The sequence below is a fragment of the Odocoileus virginianus genome, chromosome 2 (genome assembly GCF_023699985.2).
Source record: "Odocoileus virginianus isolate 20LAN1187 ecotype Illinois chromosome 2, Ovbor_1.2, whole genome shotgun sequence".
NCBI lineage: Eukaryota > Metazoa > Chordata > Mammalia > Artiodactyla > Cervidae > Odocoileus > Odocoileus virginianus.
The window spans coordinates 67157685-67179606 of NC_069675.1; the positions used below are offsets into that span (position 1 = coordinate 67157685).

Sequence of the window (21922 nt, forward strand, 5' to 3'; positions counted from 1 at the left end):
AACCTGAGCATCTGTGATGTGAACTCTGAGGGTCAGGCTAGAACATCTCGGACAGAGCTGATTTATAAAACACAGCACACCGGGTGAGCCCAGAGGCCTGCTGTCCACTCCTGTCACTGCCAGGGTCTTCGAGAGGTCCTGGGCCCAGGGGACTGGGGCAGAGCAGACCCCCTGAGTTAGGACCTGCCATCTTGAAGTTGCCGCTGAACTGTGAGGACCACAGGAAAGACTTGTACCCTCCCCACCTCCAGGAAAGCAGAGAAAGGCCGACAGCCACGCAGCCACAGCAAGACCAGGACTGAACACCCTCCTCAAATGGACCCAAAGTGGTGGTGGAAACCTCAGAAGTTCACGCCTGCTCCAATTCCCGCCTTCACTCAGGCTCTTAGGAGCCTCCACACCATTCCTGCAAGCCTCTGGCTGACAATCTAAGAGGAATCTGATCTAACTTCTTGAGAGGATGAGCATGTGCACCTCAGCAACCCTGGCAGGAGGAAGGGGCCTGGGAAAAGGGAGAACGACTGACCCCACCTCATTATAACCTTCGTCTGCAGTACCATCCTCCTCCTCCCCAGAGTTTTCACATTCCTCAAAACCATCCTATGAAGTAGATGGTACAGATCTCACCTTATTTTGGAGACTGGAAAACAGGGCCTCAGAGAGGTTATGTGACTTGCCGAGGTCACACAGGAAGTGGAAGAGCTGGGACTAGAACTCAGGCCTTGTGGCTCCTGATTCCTTGCTCACTCCAGCCTGCTGTGCTATTGATCCCTGTGGTCCCCGTGGGGAAGCCCTGAGGGCCAAGGTGAGGGCAGGTGGTTGAGAGCAAAGGTCGCCAGCTACACAGGCATCTCTGCCAGGGTCTGGGCACCAGCCTCAGCTTCCCCAGCCCTACCCAGCAGAGCAGAGCCTTCAGCCTTGTGCCCTGAGCATCTAAGCGGTGCTTCTGGCAGATGTCCAACAGGGAACATCACTCTCTGGGAGGAGGTCCAGCTCTGGGTTTCCCATTGGACACTCCTGAGACTTGAGGACAGGAGAGTATTGTGACTTCCTCGTAAAGGGAACCTGAGAGCCCATCACTTGGCAAGACCGAGTACCTTGAGGGAGGGGTACTTCCTTCTCTCATAGGCAAAGGTATCTCTCTTGATGATGACTTGGATGTTGTCTCAAAAAAACAAAGCACCAGTGAGGAAGACAGATCACTGACCTCTCCCACCCCCTCCCAGCCCAAGCGCTGCCTCAAGGAGGCTCAGAGGGAGCCTGCTGCCGGCTTCCAACCTCTGGCTGCAGGCACCACCCCAGGGATGCCCACAGCCAGCGGAAAGTCAACTCTCCTTGGGAGAGAGATGCTTCCAAGGGTCAGGATCCCCCCACCAAATCTTCCCTTTAACCCTTGACCCTGATCTTCTTTGTGTGACTCTCCTGGCCAACCATGCTCCCAGGCCTTGGTGGCAGTCCAGGTATCCTCCTTACTCCTTTACATGCCCACTCACCTCAGATGAGCTGGTCCTTCTTGGGGTACTTACTGCCCATGATGGGTGATTTGAAATGTCGGATGACAGCCCTCCAGAGTGACCCCATGCAAATGTGTTTGTAGCAGCAACATCCAGCCAGGGTGGGAGCAGTGGGGTGGGAGGTTGCTGAGTGTCCCGCATGGATTCTCAGAACCACAAACTCCAACTTAGTGAGCAAGGACCAACCAGGTTGACTGTGAGGAAGGACCATGATTTGTAGTGGACCGAGGTAACTAATATCAGTAAATCCTGATGAAGGAGGGAGGGACTGGCTGATAGACATCGGGGCTGGAGACATACACACACTGAGGAGAGTGTGGGCAGAGCTGTGCCTCCAGGCTAGAACTCACTGAATTCAAAGGCCTGAGGTCCACCTGGTTCATTTGTTTGAAGCCCCTGCATCTCTCCAGGCTTACCTGATAACCTGCTGTGTGCAGGCTTCCAGCTGGGTGCTCAGAATCAGACACATACTCTGTGCTCACTTACTGCCATCTCTAGGGTTCAGCAGCTCCATAGACATCAGGATGGAAGGACTTCAGAGATGGTCTAAGAGGCTCTGGCTTCAGATAATGCATGGATATGAAGTAATGATAGATACACAGACTCATAGGACAGAATGGGTGCCAGGGCCAACTATGTCTGTCATGGAAATGAAATTCATGGGTACAGAGGGAAACTTTGTTTGGTCCCAGGACCCCACTACCTCAAGAAAAAGGACCCTTTTAATGTCAATATAATTTTGCAGACCCCCCTCTTTATTTAACAAAATTTTATTGAGAATTTAATATATGCCAGATATAGGCTAGTAGCTATCTTTTAGTATCAGTTGATTCAATCAGTAATGACAAAGGCCATCAAGGAGTCAGTAATCTCTCTATTAAAGGGGGTGGTCATTGTCCACTATAGCATCTACACCTGTTTGGGGAATAGTAATCTGGTAGGTGGTGGCTCTGGAGAAGATGCTCCATATGCATGGCGGCTCCTTGGATGCCAGAGAGCACAGCATAGAGATGAGAACCTCTGATTGCAACTAATACTTAGGTTTTCATCTTCAGTTTCGATTTTGCTGGAGCTGACTGTGGCTCAGATCATGAACTCCTTATTGCCAAATTCAGACTTAAACTGAAGAGAGTAGGGATAATCACTAGACCATTCAGGTATGACCTAGATCAAATCCCTTATGAATATACAGTGGAAGTGAGAAATAGATTTAAGGGACTAGATCTGATAGACAGAGAGCCTGATGAACTATGGACAGAGGTTCGTGACATTGTACAGGAGACAGGGATCAAGACCATCCCCATGGAAAAGAAATGCAAAAAGGCAAGATGGTTGTCTGAGGAGGACTTACAAATAGCTGTGAAAAGAAGAGAAGCAAAAAGCAAAGGAGAAAAGGAAAGATACACGCATTTGAATGCAGAGTTCCAAAGAATAGCAAGGAGAGATAAGAAAGCCTTCCTCAGTGATCAAAAGATCGAAAGAAATAGAGGAAAACAACAGAATGGAAAAGACTAGAGATCTCTTCAAGAAAATCAGAGATACCAAGGGAACATTTCATGCAAAAATGGGCTCAATAAAGGACAAAAATGGTATGGACCTAACAGAAGCAGAAGATATTAAGAAGAGGTGGCAAGAATACACAGAAGAACTGTACAAAAAAGATCTTCACGAGCCAGATAATCACAATGGTGTGATCACTCACCTAGAGTCAGACATCCTGGAATGTGAAGTCAAATGGGCCTTAGAAAGCATCACTATGAACAAAGCTAGTAGATGTGATAGAATTCCACTTGAGCTATTTCAAATCCAGAAAGATAATGCTGTGAAAGTGCTGCACTCAATATGCCAGCAAATTTGGAAAACTCAGCAGTGGCCACAGGACTGGAAAAGGTCTGTTTTCATTCCAGTGCCTAAGAAAGGCAATCCCAAACACTGCTCAAACTACCGCACAATTGCACTCATCTCACATGCTAGTAAAGTAATGCTCAAAATTCTCCAAGCCAGGCTTCAGCAATACATGAACCAAGAACTTCCAGATGTTCAAGCTGGTTTTAGAAAAGGCAGAGGAACCAGAGATCAAATTGCCAATATCCACTGGATCATTGAAAAAGCAAGAGAGTTCCAGAAAAACATCTATTTCTGCTTTATTGACTACGCCAAAGCCTTCAACAGTGTGGATCACAATAAACTGTGGAAAATTCTGAAGGAGATGGGAATACCAGACCACCTGACCTGCCTCTTGAGAAACCTGTATGCAAGTCAGGAAGCAATAGTTAGAACTGGACTTGGAACAACAGACTGGTTCCAAATAGGAAAAGGAGAACATCAAGGCTGTATATTGTCACCATGCTTATTTAACTTCTGTTCAGAGTACATCATGAGAAATGCTGGGCTGGAAGAAGCACAAGCTGGAATGAAGATTGCCAGGAGAAATATCAATAACCTCAGATATGCAGATGACACCACCCTTATGGCAGAAAGTGAAGAGGAACTAAAAAGCCTCTTGATGAAAGTGAAAGAGGAGAGTGAAAAAGTTGACTTAAAGCTCAACATTCAGAAAACTAAGATCATAGCATCTGGTCCCATCACTTCATGGAAAATAGATGGGGAGACAGTGGAAATAGTGTCAGACTTTATTTTTGGGGGCTCCAAAATCACTGTAGATGGTGACTGCAGCCATGAAGTTAAAAGACACTCCTTGAAAGGAAAGTTATGACCAACCTAGACAGCATATTAAAAAGCAGAGACATTACTTTGCCAACAAAGGTCCGTCTGGTCAAGGCTATGGTTTTTCCAGTGGTCATGTATGGATGTGAGAGATGGACTGTGAAGAAAGCTGAGCACTGAAAAATTGATGCTTTTGAACTGTGGTGTTGGAGAAGACTCTTGAGAGTCCCTTGGACTGCAAGGAGATCCAACCAATCCATCCTGAAGGAGATAAGTCCTGGGTGTTCTTTGGAAGGACTGATGCTGATGCTGAAACTCCAGTACTTTGGTTACCTGATGTGAAGAGTTGACTCATTGGAAAAGACCCTGTTGCTTGGAGGGATTGGGGGCAGGAGGAGAAGGGGATGACAGAGGATGAGATGGCTGGATGGCATCACCGACTCGATGGGCATGAGTTTAAGTAGACTCCAGGAGTTTGTGATGGACAGGGAGGCCTGGCGTGCTGCGATTCATGGGGTTGCAAAGAGTCGGACACAACTGAGCGACTGAATTGAACTGAACTGAACTGAATGTTGCCTCCACAATTCGTTGAGTGCATTTTGTTGACCATGTCAGGAGCCAGGAATCTGAGGCCCTGCACCATTCTCATCACTTGTCAAAATGGATTTTTGCCACTTTTAATATCTTGTGTCCCCTGTCTTCATTCTTTGCTTCTTCCCTTCATCTTTCCCTCTTACTCTCATAGCCATCAATTAAAAAATGTATACTTATTCTGTTCTTCACTTGGTGAAACAGTTCCTCCCCCACGTCTTGTGATCCTTCATCTCTAAATACAGGAGCTACTTAAGGAAGTATTATTATTATCATGAATATTATTCTGTCTTTTATCAGTATATACATTATCCTTTGGAAATAGCACCTCAGAAACTGTGAGCAAAGAAATCATTTCACTTCAGTGGGCCTGTTTTTGCCCCTGTAAAAGTAAGATATTGGTCAAAACAGTGTCCTGATGGGAATGTCAGAACCCTGAGTGGTACACACTCACAGGCATGCTCAAAAGAATTCCATGGTCAAGCCATTTTCAGAGCCACACAGACTCCCCTCTAATTGATTCGCAATACACATTAGTGTGTAGCAAAGATTCTGATAATTCCTCTGATGAAGAAGCCTATTGGACCCAGGAATTCCCATGCCTATTTGATTGAATTCCATCCCACAGCCTGCTTTGGGAGGAACTGGACAAAATCCTCTCTGAGTATTGGACAGGATAAAAACTGCCTGAAGTTGCCAAAGGAAGTGCCACATTCAGTAGCAAACCAAGGAAAAAGAGCCCTGGTTCCAACTCCTTCTTTGCCCAGGCTGGATACAGTTGGCACTGAGCATACTGGCTATGCTCTGCACTGCTCGTTTTCAATGTCGGTTTTGTCACAGCATCCACAGACCCCCACCACCACCACACACACACACACACACACACACACACACATGCAGACACACCCCTTGGGTTGCAGACAGTCTGCTTCTGTGAAGACTGATTATCGGCGTGGTTAATTTGCTCTGAGCAGCCACAGACAGGGAGCCCCGATAAACACGGCCCCTGGGTCAATGCCTGGGAAGATTTAGCCCCTGCAGTGCAGCAGACTTGTGGAGTGTTTCAGACATCAATGGTCCTTGCGTCCTGAGTGATGGGGGCTAAGACACAAAGAGACTCCAGGAGCAATGGGAATGGTCCTCTTTGGCAGGAACAGAAAGAATTTTCCTGGAAAGAGAAAAGATAGTCCTAATACTATAGCAAGATGGATGAATATTTCTCTCAAAAATATATTACTTTTCTTGTCCCCAGGAAATGGGGACTCTCTCTCTCTCCCAGTGCCCAGTACTTCTGACCCTAACAAGGTCCTGGGAGAAGCCAAACACATGAGCCACTTCTCAAGTCCCCAGCAGCGCCCTCCGCGGAGTAACCCCCTCCATGAATGCAGAGACCTCTGTGCAGCGCTCACTCTGTGCCTCTTGCTGTGAGTCCTCAGAGCAACCAGGGAGGCTGAGAGTGTCCCATCACTTTCACACAGGAGGACACAGTGCCTTGGACAGAGGGAGTGCCGTCAGCTCCAGGTCACACAGCCAGTAAGGGACCCAGTAGGATGAAGCCCAGCTCAGCTCGGCCGAGTGCTGAAATGTACTCTGCACTGTATCTGTGCTCACTTGGGTATCGTGCACTGAGTTCACAGGAACTCCAGCCCTTCTCAGACATGCTCTCCTAAGAAACTCAATTTTAACTCCTAGAATCCCGCCTCCCCCCAACCCAAACCCTCAAAGCCCAGCTCAGGGCAGTTTCAGCTCTCCCCTACTAGCTGTGTGGCCTGGAGTGAGTCACTGAGCCTCTCTGAGCCCTCAGCCCTCTCATCGTCAATATGGAGGTAACCTTGCTTGCCTACTGACCACACAGGACGTTGCATCAAAGGTCCTGGGACTTGCCCTTTGGCAGGTAAGGGACTGCCTGATGGTCCATGGGCAGCAAATGTTCCCCTCCCTGAGCCGTCTCCCCTGGAACTGAAGCAGGCCCCAGACAAACTCCTCGCCACCTCCCCCAGACCCACATTATTGCTCCAAAGAGTCCCAGGGAGGCCCTGATCTGTGGCAGCATCTGAAAAACCCTAGTTCGGCTGTAATCAACCAACAAACCCCCTTGTTCACTGAACCTCGGCAGTGAGCTAAGCATTGTGCTGGAGACCATGGAAGTGGACGCCAAAGGCCCTACCTCGGGAGCCTCGAAGTTTCCTCGGGGATGTGGTAGAACAAGCCCAGAGCAGCACAGTGCACGAGACACTGCCTGAGGACATGCTGCTGCAGACTTGGGGGGTTAGGAATTTAGAAGACACCAAGGAGGGCAAAGCCCTCAGGAAAGACTTCAGGCCGCCCCACCAGACTAGGGGAAGGAGAGCCAGGCTGCATCCTGGGAGGGGTCGGGGAGGGGTGGGCAGCAACTTTTGCACAAAAGGGACTTCATGCAGGAAGGCCAGAGATAGCTCTTCAGCTGCCCAGTATTTTCTGGAAGGTTCGCTTTTTCAGTCCACTTCAGATCTGGGTCTTCTTGAAGGAAGTTAATTTTTTAAAATATTTTTAAGCATTTAAATAGAGCATGTTAAAGCAACACTACCCTGCCTTGATTTCCTCACAGGCCTGTTGGTACGCTTAGGGATTCAAATGTTTATGAAGATAGTGGTGGAAGAGTGGGCAGAAAAAAACGCGAAGGGGCCGGATGTCTGTGGTAGGGGTGCCGGCTCCACTCACCTGGCGCTGTGACTCTGTGAACGCTGCGCCGCACAGAGGCGGGGTCACTGTTCTGGGCTGAGGCCCGGGTGTGTGCATCTGTATAAACCTCCCAGTGATCGCGAATGTGCAGCCAGGGCCAAGACCCCAGGACAACCAGCCTGCGTTTGACCTCCCGGTGAGCACGGGAGCCTAGCGTTTCAGACCTTCTCTCCCCTGAGAGCTCCTCACCAGCCGGTCACTTCTGTCTCCTACAGAACCAGCCCTCCTCCCTGGCCATGCTGGATCTCCTGCATGTGGCTCGGGACATCGCCTGCGGCTGTCAGTATCTAGAGGAGAATCACTTCATCCACCGGTGAGTCCAAGTGACCTTGCTCTGCCCTCACATTCCAGACGCTCCCCTACATGTCCCTTGGGCTTTGTTTGGCCCATGTGTAAAGTGGGATCATGTGCTGTGCTGTGCTTAATCACTCAGTTGTATCTGACTCTTTGCAACCCAATGGACTATAGCCCGCCAGGCTCCTCTGTCCATGGGGATTCTCCAGGCAACAATACTGGTGTGGGTTGTCATGCCCTCCTTCAGGGTATCTTCCTGACTGAGGGATCAAACCCAGGTCGCCCACATTACAGGTGGATTCTTTACCAACTGAACTACCGGGGAAGCAAAGTGGGATCATAAAAGCATCTATATCAGCGCCGGAGACCCAGATGAGCTCTGCCTGACCTCCTGCAGGGACCCCTGCCTGTGTCAAGTCCTAGGTCATGTTAATGTTTCCGTGTCTAGAAGACTGAGCTTCCTAGGTGGCTCAATGGGCAAGAATCTGCCTGTCTAAGCATCCAGGGTTCAATCCCTGGGTCGGGAAGATCACCTGGAGAAGAAAATGACAACCCACTCCAGTATTTTTGCCTGGAGAATCCCCACGGACAGAGGAGCCTGGAGGGCTACAGTCCATGGATCACAAATAGTCAGGCACAACTGAGTGACCAAGCATGCCACATCATCTAGAAAATTGGGCTCCTTAAGGGAAGTTTGAGGATTTTGTATTTTCGGATCTCTGGCTATGGATAAATCAAAGGCAACGACCCTATTTTATTCATCTTCATATCCCCAGCATATAGTGGCACACAATAAATGTTTATTGGATAAATTATTTTTTTCTAAAACACTCAGAAATGAAGAATGAGAATTATTTTCTTTAACTCTATACTTAGTTTCTTCTACTCAGTATGACCCTTGTGTTTAAATGGTGTTTGCACTTGTACATCAAGTCCATGTGTAACGCTATAGACATGAGAGATGACACATATTTCTTTCCACATGGCTATCCATGGCTTTCTCAACAGACAGCTTGATTCTGAAACTTGAAAAGTCAAATAGATTGTTAGACTCTTTGCAAAGCTCTTCCTAATGATTTGTTTCTCATTTAGTAAGTAATAACCTGGTGAACTAATAAACATTCATGAACGCATCAAAGAGTATAAGACATGTTGCTAATCATTAGAATATGTAAATATAATGTAGAGAATGAGAGACGCTGTATGAGTTTAGAAATAGAAGAGCATGGAGGTAGATAACAAGCTATGTTTTCTTCCCTAATAAAGGGGATGTTAAAGATCAAGAAATACACTGGCCTAGTTTACCAAAATCATTCTGAAAACATGGCCAGAAGCTCACACTGGCTCATCCTTTGTCGCTTCATCCTTTTGGCCCTCAGATCTTCCTCTTGAGTCTCAACCTTTCCAGCTTGCAGATCATTGTGCTTGATAGAAATAACAGAAGCAAGAGAGAAGCCGAGCCCCAGTTCTTTCTGTTCTCATCCAAAGCCACACTTTCTGCTTCACAGCGCAGGTCAGCCCTGCCACTATTGTTCTTGCCCTTTTTATTGTGTCCAGAACTTTCCATAAATCTCAGCTCTGGGCTTTATTGTCGCTCAGACATGACAGGGTTGTGCTCTTTTTAGAATAAGTCCTTGGCTAGAGCCATCGTTCCATCTTTTTTTTTTTTCTTTGAAGTATAGTAGAGTTACAATGTTGTGTTACTGCTATACAACAAAGTATGCATTCTTTTTCATATTCTTTTCCACTATGGTTTCTCAGACTGGTGTACCTGGAATGAATAAATGTCTCTCCATCTCATGTCTGCCTCCTCTAAGTCTGAGCCCATCTGAGAGCAATGTGACCCATCACCTTAGTGACTTCAGATCTCTCCCTTCACTTCTCCCCGAGGTCGTCTCTCCCTTTTCATCTCCACCCCACTTTAATCACCAAGTGTCCAGATTCTCTGACTGAGGGATTGTGTCTACTTTTCCTCTGACGTTTTGAAAGCTGCTTTCCTAAGGGATGATACATTTTGACTATATCCAGTGCCCTGTTATTACTGAAAAATAAGATAACAGGATCGAAAATTCACTCAAGATTCCTAATCCTTCCATATCTGTAAATAGTTGCTGAAGGTCACAATAAGATCCCAGAGTAATATTTTGTTGCTTCTTTTATCTTTTTCGAGAAATGAAATTGTCAAAAATTGAATCAACAGTATGTTCGATGATCTGCTTTATAAGCAAAAGGTGACGATTAGCAGAAATTGTCCATCTCAATCAAAGCTGTCTTCTGGGGTAATTGGTTTTAGGAAAGCATCTTTTTATATCTTCTTCTAACTGGCTCAAGGCTGATGGCACCCTCCCCCAATAGTTTTACTGAATTCTCTCTCCTTCACCATCTGCCTTAAGATTCACAAACTCCCATGCACACATACCTCCTGAATTCAGAGCAGACTCCCTCACAGATCCACACACTCCCATTTTTCTATTAGATCTGTTTCCTTTGGACATGGTTTATTGCCATTTCAAGAAATATATGTCATTCTACCAATTCTTGGTGTGTTCTATGATATTACATTTACTTTCTTGCTGTTAAATTCAAGATCAATTTTTTAAGCAACCATTCCATGCACATCAACGAAAAAGACCTTTCCAGAGCCATAAATATTGTTCTTGGTCGACTTCACTATATTTCTCTTGAGAAGCAATGGCTATATATCCTACTATATTTTCTTCTTTTTGATGTCATATATGTTATGCTTTTATGGTTTTCTTAGGGCATTTTATGCACCATTGCTCCTCAAAATTCAACTTAAACCTTCTAGATTAGGGCAGTGGCATTAATAACACCCATCTCCCACCCTGACCAATTGTTCTGCTATCCTAAGCCATGATCCCCCACCCAGATCTTTTTTGTAAAAATACTATTCAGCTGTTTATTTTCCATGTTCCTTCTTTCTCAGCCAATGATCATGAAACCAGTTGAAAGTATAAAAACACCACCCACTCCCCCCAAGAAGTACTATTTTCTTCTCTCCAGGACTTTAATATCATTAGAAACCCATTCCATGAGTTTGAACAAACTCCAGTACATAGTGAAAGGACAGGGAAGCCCTGTGTGCTACAGTCCAGGGGGCCACAGAGAGTCAGACACGACTTAGTGACTTAACAACAACCACATTCCAGGCTTCGTCTGGCTGCATCCTTAATCCCCACATGCAGCTCAAGAATGGGTTAGCGGTCAGTGAGTAGAAGCTGATGAGTCTTGGAAAGCTTCTGATCCAGGCTTACACACATGCTATGGAAGAATAGGCCCTGACGACTGGAATGTAATGACTAAGACAAGATAACTTTATAACAGGAAAGAGTGATTCTTTGGCCTCATAGCTATGATGCATACAGCTTAACAAAGGCTTTAGATAAAATCATGGATGTAAAAACCATGATGGCATATTAAAATATAAAACTAGAAATATTTGGGGGAAGCCTTGACCTACTTGAATCTCATGGGAACCATGCTGTTTCAGAACATTCCTTCAAACAACCGGCAGAAACCAACCAGCAATCTGTACAGAACAATAACCAAAGGCCAAATACATTTCTATGTCCCTCTATTCTCTTCTTTTAAATTTTTTGATAAAATAAGGATAATACTAGCACCTTGTATCTTACAGGGCTACGGTGAGAATTAGATATGAAGTAGTTAGAACAGTGCTTAAGTACATAGTAAAAGGACAATCAATTTTCTAGTTCCTATTATAGTTCTTTTCATTATTATTATCCCATTAAACATTTTCAATCATCTCCCCTAATCCTTTTCCATTTCCCTGTTGGTTCTGAGACCTAGAATTGCTTAGCTATTCCTTTTGTACTGAAGTCTAATGTAGTAAAGGAAATACAGAGAAGAAAACGGAACTATTTGAACTTTAGATTGGAGGTGAAAATGCTTGTGATTCTTATATCTTTTTCTTTTTAGGAATAAAATTACAAAATGCATTTTCTCTTTTTTTTAATCCCAGGGACATTGCTGCCAGGAACTGCCTCTTGACCTGCCCAGGCCCTGGAAGAGTGGCCAAGATTGGAGACTTCGGAATGGCCCGTGACATCTACAGGTGAGTGAAGACTGCCATCACCCATCCAAGCTCACCTTCTCAACTGCATCCCCTAGAGCACTCTGGTGCCTTGTCAACCTGCCACCTAAAATGGCATTAAGTTCCTTTGCAGCATGGGGCAGCCTTAATTATTATTCATGCCTGAAGGGCTAATTCTAGGATCTCTCTGCCTGCAATAATTGACACTAACCTATTAATTAGATTGTCTTTCTGGTTCTAACTCTTTAGTCCTAGCATGTTCTGAGACAGAATAACCTGGATACTTCACATGGAAAAAGTTTCTAGGTAAACTTTAGCTTAATTAACCCCTTTCCTTAATACTCAGGAATTCCAAACAGACTTAGCTTCCATTCCCCTAGGCAAGAGCACCGTAGAACTGACAGGGCCCAGCGCATTGCTCTGCATTTCCCACACCAGGAGACAAGGAAGTATAGTCAAAGCCCGTCGGTACTTAGCTCCGCTTCATTTCTTTTTCCCTGTCACATTCTCGAGGCTACATTAAAAAAAAAAAACAGGGAACTTCCCTGGTGGTCCACTGGTTAAGACTTGCACTCCCAATGCAGGGGGCCTGGGTTTCGTCCCTGGTCAGGGAACTAGATCCCACATGCCACAACGAAATTCAAAAATCCTGTGTGCCACAACTAAGACCCAGTGCAGTCAACTAAGTATTAATTAAAAAGAAATCAATAAAATAAACATTTTAACTGAAAAAAAAAAACCTCTATTGTATACTGTCCCACACTTCTCTTCCCAACCCCTAGTTTCATCTTTGTCTAATTATTAACAACAGTGACTCGCTCCATGAGCTGAGTGAGCCACTCTCTGGCACAGTCACTAATTACACCTTCCCTATCCCAGCTGTAGAGTGAGGAGAGATGGTCAGGTAGACTTTTCAGTCTTCGGACAATACAGGAGACCCCTGTCGGCCTCCCACGGAACTGGTAGCAATCTCCTAGGGCGAGAATGCTGATGGCATCCTGTTACCGCTGGGCAGCAGCACACGGAAACTCAGGAGTTAGCAATGTTTTCACCTACTGTTATCTTCCACTGATATTCACTGCATATCTGGTAAAGCTCCGCTTCACCCTCTTCCACCACCTGGAGCCTCAGTGTTCCTTCACCTCCTGTCTCGGAGCACCCAGGGATGCCTGTGCTCTAAGACTCGAATGTTGCAGGAGACTAGACAAGTCACGTGGTCTGGCCCTTCCCCTCCGTCCTCAGCACTGATAGGTCCCAACTCCAGACTTCAGCACCCTAACTCCCCTACAGCCCTGCTTCCCACAGGCCCCGTGCAACAGCGTGTGTCATGAATGTCTCCTGTGAGAGGTTCTTTGCCATTCAGCTTCATCAGCACCCCCAAGACACTCTTCCTGTATTTTTCCACCCACCACCCCCACCCTGAGTAGAACAAACCCATTCTTCTTTGGTCACTGAGTTTCCTCTTGAATACATACTTTTGTCATCATATGTGTGTTCTTACTGCAGTTAATTATGTCTGTTTCTTCCACTAAACCAGATCCTTGGAAGAGAGAGACTATGACATTTCTGTCCTCAGCACGGGGCAGAATACCTCACACGTTGTTGCTCAGTCACTCAGATGTGTCTGACTCTTGGCAACCCCATGGACTGCAGCATACCAGGCTTTCCTGTCCTTCACTATCTCCCGGAGTTTACTCAGACTCATGTCCATTGAGTCAATGATGCCATCCAACCATCTCATTCTCTGTCAACCCCTCCTCCTCCTGCCCTCAAACTTTCCCAGCATCAGGGTCTTTTCCAATGAGTCAGCTAACCATTCAATTCATATTTCAGTCAGTTATTTTTTGAAGTAATTAATCTAGGCAGCTGGTAGGAAGCCACCTCCCATAACATACCAGGCACAAAAACACTGGCTGGGGTGGAGCTGGCTTCAGAAGTAGGAATTATTAGTTTTTTTTATCAGAGTTCATTAATGATGTCACTGACAAAAACTAGTTACCTCATCCCTCGGATGCCAGCTCCACCCCAGGCCTGTGTTTTCCCTGGGGACTGTGCCAAAGGAAGCAGCTTCCCACCAGCCACCTAGAGGACTTGGAGTCACGTGCCTGTGTTGATTTGAATTAGATGCTGTGTGAGTGCTGACAAGGACCCAGACTAGTAGGACACCAGCCCCACTCTTAGCCCTCCCATTGTGTATCTCGCATTACCGTGGATTATCAGGAACTGTACTCATAAGGTTGGAGTAATGTTATTCATTGTGAGTTACAGTAAACAAAATCCATCAGGGAAATCTAACCATCTGCTAGCGGGTATTTTAGTCATTGCATAGATCTTTTCTTTCACGCCTCCAGTGGGCTGTTTCGTCTCCTATTAAGTGACACTAAGGTTGTTAACTAGATGATCTGTGTTCCTGCTCTCCCCCCAAATCACAAGAGCCCCCTCATTAATTTCAGTTTGTAGACCTTGTTTTTTGCCACTCTCTCAAGGTACCTGGCTCAGAGCCATCTCCAGAACCAAGTCTGCTTTTCTCTTCTCCCTGCAGAGCAAGCTACTACCGAAAAGGAGGCTGTGCAATGCTGCCAGTCAAGTGGATGCCCCCAGAGGCCTTCATGGAAGGAATATTTACTTCTAAAACAGACACGTGGTGAGTCTTTCTGCTACTCTCATCCAGGTCTCACCATGAGCCTTCAAGTAGAGCTCATGAGTCAAATGAGCCCACACTCTCTTGTGGAAGGGTAAGAGAGATGATAGCATACCTCTATAGCAGGGCCAACATCAACAGAGCATCAGACTCACCAGGAAGTCTTGGTAAGACACAACTGAATGCTGGAGCCCAGCCTGAGAGCTTAGGATCCAAGAAGTCTGAAGTCGTTGAGAAGCTCCGTTCCTCACAAATTCCCAGGCTATGCTGATACTGCAGGTGGTGGGCCACACACAGAGCCACACGTAATTTTTTTTAACATAGTAACACAGTTGGATTTCTTCCAGGAATGCAGCATTGAGTTAAGATTAGAAAAATGATCAATGAAATTCTCCAACTGACAGAAAAACAGAGAAAAAGAAATTATCAGCACAAAAATATCAGTGATGGTGATCTACAACTAAAAATCAGTTTAGAAAACACTATCTGCACATTAGATCTCCAGAAATCATTCATCCTGCATAACTGAGACCCCGTGCTCCTTGACTAGCCTCTCCTTCTTCCCTGGCAATCATCATTCCATTCTCTGTTTCTGCGATTCCACTTATAAGTGAGGTCATGTGACATTTGTCTTTCTGTGCCTGATTTATTTCACTCAGCATACTGTCCTCCAGGTTTATCCCTGTTGTTGAAAATGGCAAATTTCCTTCTTGTTTAAGGCTGAATAGTATTCCTCTGTATGTGTGTGTGTGTGTAAAATACATGCCACATGTTCTTTATCCATTCATCCATCAATCAGTATTTAGGTTGTTTCCATATCTTGGCTATTGTTAATAATGTTGCAGTGATCTTGGGAGTGCAGATGCCTCTGCAAAATACTGATTTTATTTCCTTTGGATGTATACCCAGAAGTGGGATTGCTAGCTCTTAAGGTAGTTCTATTTTTAATTTTTTGAGCACTCTCCATACTGTTTTACATAATTCCTACAAGAGCAACACATAATTTTCAATGGCAGTCAACCTGTGTTCCCTCCCAAAATACACACACACACAGAGGGACCTTTTTTGCATAAAAATCCACAAGGACAAAGACAACAATGACATTATTCTGGAAACTGGAAACTTTACTTGTGTGTGCGCTCAGTGGCTCAGTCGTGTCCGACTCTGTGTGACCCCACGGACTGTAGACTGCCAGGCTCCTCTGTCCATGGAATTTTCCAGGCCAGAATACTGGAGTGGTAACCCTTCACTTCTCCAGGGGATCTTCCCAACCCAGGGATCGAACCCAGGTCTTCTGCATTGCAGATGGATTCTTTACCATCTGAACCACCAGGGAAGCCCGGTCCCTTACTTAGGAGACTAGAAAGTTGACACCTACATCCATCTTGAAATAGCCTGCTTCACTCTGCCTGGTCAGGTGCCCCAGAAAGGCCCAGGAATGGAAGGTGCCAGCAGGTGCAGCAGAGAGGAAAATGAGTTACAGATCTGTTTAAAAAGTAACTAGATCATTCCCTCACCTCTGCCCCTCCTCAACCATCACACAAAGCTAAGGGTTCCCTCTCCGAAGAATTGAATTCTTTCTGACCTTGGGGATATCAGACATCAGCAAGGGTGGATTCTCTACTGTAAGCAGATATAGTAGAGTTTAAGAAGTCTGCCTACTTAAAGGTGCATGCCTCCTCCCTCCCCTCAGTGCCAAGCACATGGCAGCTAGGCAGGAGGAGATCAGAAGATTCTCATTAAAGGAACGGACCCATGAAGAGAAAAACTTCAGACATCGCAAGTGCTAGTGGGCTGAAAAATGGCCCTCCAGTGCTATCAGGCTCTCATCGCAGAAACCCTCATCAGGAGAAGGAGTCTGCATCACCAGTGTCCTCACAGGAGGCAGAGGGGGATTTGCCTCACACCCAGAGGACAGAGGCAGAGGCTGAAGAGATGTGGCCACAAGTCAAGAAGTTCCAGCAGCCTCCAGAAGCCGGAAGAGGCAAGGAACAGTGTGGTCCGGCATACACTTCGCTTTCGGATCTCAATACTGACTTCAGACATCCAGCCTTCATACCTGTGAGAGAATAAACTTCTGTTGTCTTAAGTCATCGAGTCTGTGGTGCAGCCACAGCACCAGGAAACGAATGCCCCTCATGAAACAAGCAAGTCAGCTGCCCACCAGTTAACAAGCCTCATCTACACAGAGCTTCCCATCTTCTTGGGTTCCAATCTTAATATGTGAACAGAGAGCCAAGAGTCTACAAACACTTGAGAAAAGATTCTGATCTGAAGGAAGTCAACATACACAAAGGAACTTGGAGGAAGAAGAATGCAGAAAGTTTAGGGAAACTTTGAAAAACAATATCCTCGGAAAGTTAAATTATTGTAACCATAATCTTAAAGACATTATTTAAAACAATGTTTTTGGGACTTCCCTGGCGGTCCAGTGGTTAAGAATCTGCCTTCAGTGCAGAAGATACGGGTTTGATCCCTAGTTGGGGAACTAAACTCCCACAGGCCAAGAGGCAACTGATCCCGCGTGCCGCCCAGACTGAGCCCGCACACCACAAGGAAAGACCCTGCATGCTGCAACTAAAGACCCGATGCAGCCAAAAATTATTAATTAATTATTTCAAATGTTTTTAGGGAAAAAGCTCCTGGACAGAAAAATGTGATAAGAGAGGCTTCAAGGAGATGGAGCCTAGTTCCCTGGAGCCCATGTGGGCAGCACACCGCGGCATTTTTTCAAAAAGAACAGAGAGGGAAAAGCAAGGGGAAGAAAAAACTTGGCAGACACTACCTCTGCCAGGCCGTCAAGGTCAACATCAACAGCAGTAGATCATGTTGATAGCACGTACCTTGACATATGATGAAATGGTAGTTAACCTCTGAGGTCTTTCTCCCAAAACCCATTAACTCCAGTCTAATCATAAGAAAAACAGACAAATCCTAACATGACATTCTACAGAATTCCTGACCAGAACTGTTTGAAACCGTCAAGGTCATCAAAAACAAGGAAAGTCTGAGAAGTTGCCAAAGTCAAGAATAGCCTAAGGAAGCATGACAGCTAAATATAAAGTGACATTCTAATGGAGTCATAGAACAGAAAAAGGAAATTCAGCAAAAGCTAAGGAAATCTGAATAAACTATGGGCTTTAGTTAATAATAATTCCTTAATATTGGCTCATTAATTGTAACAAATGTATCACATTAATGTAAGATGCTAAAAATGGAACTGAGTGTGAGGCATGTGGGAACTTTCTGTATTATCTTCATAATTTCTTTACAACCTAAAACTGTTCTTAAGAAAATAAAGTTTTTTTAAAAAAGATGATGATAGATGTGTGAAAGTAATAGAAAAGTTGGAAGAGTTGAATAAATCTTCTAGAAAATAAAATGACTATAAATAGATGGGATAGACAGGAAAGGAAAGACAATTAAAAGGATTAGACCATTAGACACAATTAGCTGACAAATAGGAGTCCCAGAAAGAATAAAGAGCAGAAATGAAGGGAATAAAAACATCAAAGAAATAGTTCAAGAAGATTTCCCAGAAGGACATATGTTTTCAGAATGAAAGCATCCAGCAAATGCCAAGTGCTATGAATAAAAAAAGCAACCCCATGAACACATCATTGTGAAATTTCAGACCAATGGTGATCAAGGTGGTAAAAGTTTCCAAGGATACAAATAAAATCATAGTAAAAAATTATCAGAAATGAAAGGGAATCCAAACAACTGAATTTCTCAACAGCAACATGGGAAACCAAGAAAATGGACAAGAGTTCTCCAGTTTCTGAAAGCCTTGCATTGAGATAAGGTCAGAAGACAGAGGAGCCATGGTAACCAGGGTCCCTCCTCTGACCCATTTTTTGGTAATGTGTATAAGAGATGTTGTTGTTTGAAGCCACTGATACTTGACTTACCCAAACCCAGTGGGTCTCAAAGTGTGATCCTCCGATCAACAGCATCAGCATCAGCTGGGACCTTGTCATAAACTCAAATTCTCAGTCCCACCCCAGGCCTCATGAAGCAGAAACTCTAGGGGTGGGGTCCAGCAATCTGTGTCTTAAGGAATCCTCAGGTCATTCCATGTGCACCCAAGTTAGAGCACCACCCAACTACCCTCTCCAGGTACAGATAGTAATTTGGGCAACTATGTAATTTTTTTAAATTGGAATATAATTGCTTTACAATGTTGTGTTAGTTACTGCCATACAACGAAGTGAATCAGGTGTATATATACATATATCCCCTCACTCCTGGACCTCCCTCTCATCCCTGTCCATCACACCCCTTGGGGTCATCACAGAGCACCAAGCACTTGCATATCCTACGACCCAGCAATCTAAGTGCCTGAATTAGAGAGACTTGGGTAGGGTGTTCATCTGCATCATTGTTTACAATAAAGAATAAGCAAAGATAGCCTAACTGTCACTCAAGGGGAGGATGGAAAAATAAAATTGTAGTTAATTTATATCATGGGACTTCCCAGGTGGTGCAGTGGTAAAGAATCTGCCTGCCAATGCAGGAGACACAGGAGATGTGAGTTTTAAAAGGCTGATAAACATAACACAATTGTGACTTTAAAAATTTTTTTATCAGATTATTTTTATTGATACAAATTCCTAAGATAATTTCATCTGCAATCACTTAAGCTATTTCTATAATTTTAGGAAGAGCGAGTTTTATACCAAAAGAAACAATGTGGGATTTTTTAAAAAAATATTTGTCTTATTTGATTTTTGAATGCTTCAGTGCAAAGCTTTGGGCCTTGTGGCTCCTATTTAAGACAGGCTTACCTTATAGGTGATTAAAAAAACATTGGCATTCAAAATATAGATTTACCTGATCTGTAGGATTACTAGATAAAATACAAAATGGCCAGTTAAAATGAAATTTCACATGAACAGTGAATAATTTTTTGGTATAAGTATGTCTCATGCAGTATTTGGGATATGAATGTGTGCTAAGTCGCTTCAGTCCCATCCAGCTCTGTGCAACCCCGTGAACTGAAGTTCCACAGGCTTCTCTGTCCATGGGATTCTCCAGGCAAGGATACTGGAGTGCGTTGCCATGCCCTCTTCCAGGGGATCATCTCAACCCAGGGATCGAACCCTCATCTCTCATGTCTCCTGCACTGGCCAGTGGGTTCTTTACCACTAGCGCCACCTGGGAAGTCCAACTGGGACTAAATGTAATACTAAAAATACTAAATTTAAAACAATACTAAATTTTAATACTAAAAATGTATTTCTTGTTTACCTGGAATTCAAATATTAATGAGTATCCTGTATGGTTGGTTATCTGCTAAATCTCACAACATTACTTACCTGAAATTATCAGCATTCTGTAACCAACATGACTTCTCACTCCCTTGAACTCTAAGAAAATAAACATCTATTTGCAGTCCATACAGTGATTCTCTCAAAGAATACTGCAATTTGTCTCCCTAGCTATTTATCCATATTGGCAGAAAACATATTGCTGGGATTCTTTAAGCCCTGCTACTTAGTTTCATCCGTGATTTTGCTTATTTTATTTTGCCTTGGGGGGAGGTAGAAAGACCACCAAACAGAGAGGAATAATATATGCACCAGGCAATTTGTAGTTAGTAGACTCAAGAAATCTAACAACGCATTCCAGTCTGTCTTGAATTAACTGTATAATAATCTCTGCTTCAGCCTTCTCACCTGACAAATATAGAAACTATCTTTGCCCAATTCTCCTCAAAAGAATCTTTGAAAGTTCACTTAAATGATGTCAATAAAAGTACTTTGTGTAAATCACTTCCTACATGTCCGACTCTTTGGGACCCTATGGACTATAGCCTGCCAGGCTCCTCGTCCATGGGATTCTCCAGGCAAGAATACCGGAATGGGTTGCCCTGCCCTCTTCCAGGGGATCCTCCCAACCCAGGGCTCGAAGCCACATCTCTTAAGTCTCCTGCATTGGCAGGCGGGTTCTTTACCACTGGTGCCACCTGGGAAGCCCAGAGAAGCTTTTGTTGTTCGGTCACTCAGCCGTGTCTGACTCTTTGCAACCCCATGAACTGCAGCACGCCAGGCTTCCCTGTCTTTCACCATCTCCCAGAGCTTACTCAAACTCATGTCCATTGAGTCAGTGATGCCATCTAACCATCTCTTCCTCTGTTATCCCCTTCGCCTCTTGCCTTCAATCTTTCCCAGCATCAGAGTCTTTTCTAATGAGTCAGGTCTTCGCATCAGGTGGCCAAAGTATTGGAGCTTCAGCTTCAGCATCAGTCGTTCCAGTGAATATTTAGGGTTGATTTCCTTTAGGACTGACTGGTTTGATCTCCTTGCAGTCCAAGTGACTCTCAAGAGCTATAGTTCCAGAGGAGCTATAGTTCCTTAAATATAGTTCCGTAAATTTTTAAGGTAGTATTAACATCAAAAAACTGCAACCAGATACTAAAACAAAGATAGCCTTTTTTTGGCTAAAAAAACTAATTATGAAATTGAATGTTTTAAAGTTTTAGTCAAAATATCAAAGGAGATGATTTTGAAACACAACAGAAATCATTTTAAAGTTCATTTAAAACAAATCAAATACATTTTTTTGTATTTTTGATTTTGAGAAATCAGATACATTTCTTTTAAAAGAGAGAAGTAAGGGAAAATGCCCTACCAGATATTAAAACGTAAATACACAAAAAGCAAAAGAGACTTCCCTAGTGGCACAATGGTTAAGAATCTGCCTGCCAATGAGAGAACACAGGTTCGATCCCTGGCCCAAGAAGTTTATACATGGTATGGGGCAACTAAGCCTGTGTGCCACAACTACTGAAGCCCACACTCTAGGGCCCGACTCTACAACAAGAGAAGCCAGTGCAATGAGAAGCTCGTGTACCACAACTAGAGAAAAGCTTGCATGCAGCAATGAAGACTTAGCACAGCCAAAAAATAAAGTAAAAGAAAATGGTATCAATGCAAGAAGCAGACAAATAGATGAAGTGAATAGATATCCTGGAACAGACCTGTCTTACTCACAAGTCAATAGTTGACGAGAAAATTATTTTAGGACTATGTAGTGCTAAAGAGTGGTTTTAGAAGAGCGAATAAAATTAAATCCTTACCTCACACTTTACACCAAACTCAAATCCAACTGGATGTGAGAAGAAAGAAAAAAGAAATATTAATACAACTGGAAGAAAATAGCAAACATTCATCTAATCATTGGTAAAGAAAGGATTGTACAATCTCTGAAACAGATGGAAGAAATCACAGAATTTTTAAAAATAGATTCAACTACCTAAAAATAAAAATCTTTGGCTAACAAGGAAAATTAGAAAGCAACTAATAGAAGTGTTTGAACTTTGAATAAAAGATTAACATCTTTGATAAAGTATGTTTATAAATCAAAATACAATATGTGGTTTAAAGTGGATAATAAGTGGTTAAACATGAAACACTC

General features: G+C 44.2%; 1 protein-coding gene across 3 annotated transcripts in view; it reads left to right on the plus strand.

Moving 5' to 3' along the window:
- Positions 1-21922, plus strand: part of ALK (ALK receptor tyrosine kinase) — a 724846-nt gene that overhangs the window by 696066 nt on the left and 6858 nt on the right. For all 3 annotated transcript variants that reach the window (XM_070449831.1, XM_070449826.1, XM_070449837.1), the window contains 3 exons: positions 7709-7806; positions 11791-11883; positions 14405-14506. In XM_070449831.1, coding sequence (XP_070305932.1) covers positions 7709-7806; positions 11791-11883; positions 14405-14506 — 293 coding nt within the window. The remainder of the gene's footprint in view (positions 1-7708; positions 7807-11790; positions 11884-14404; positions 14507-21922) is intronic.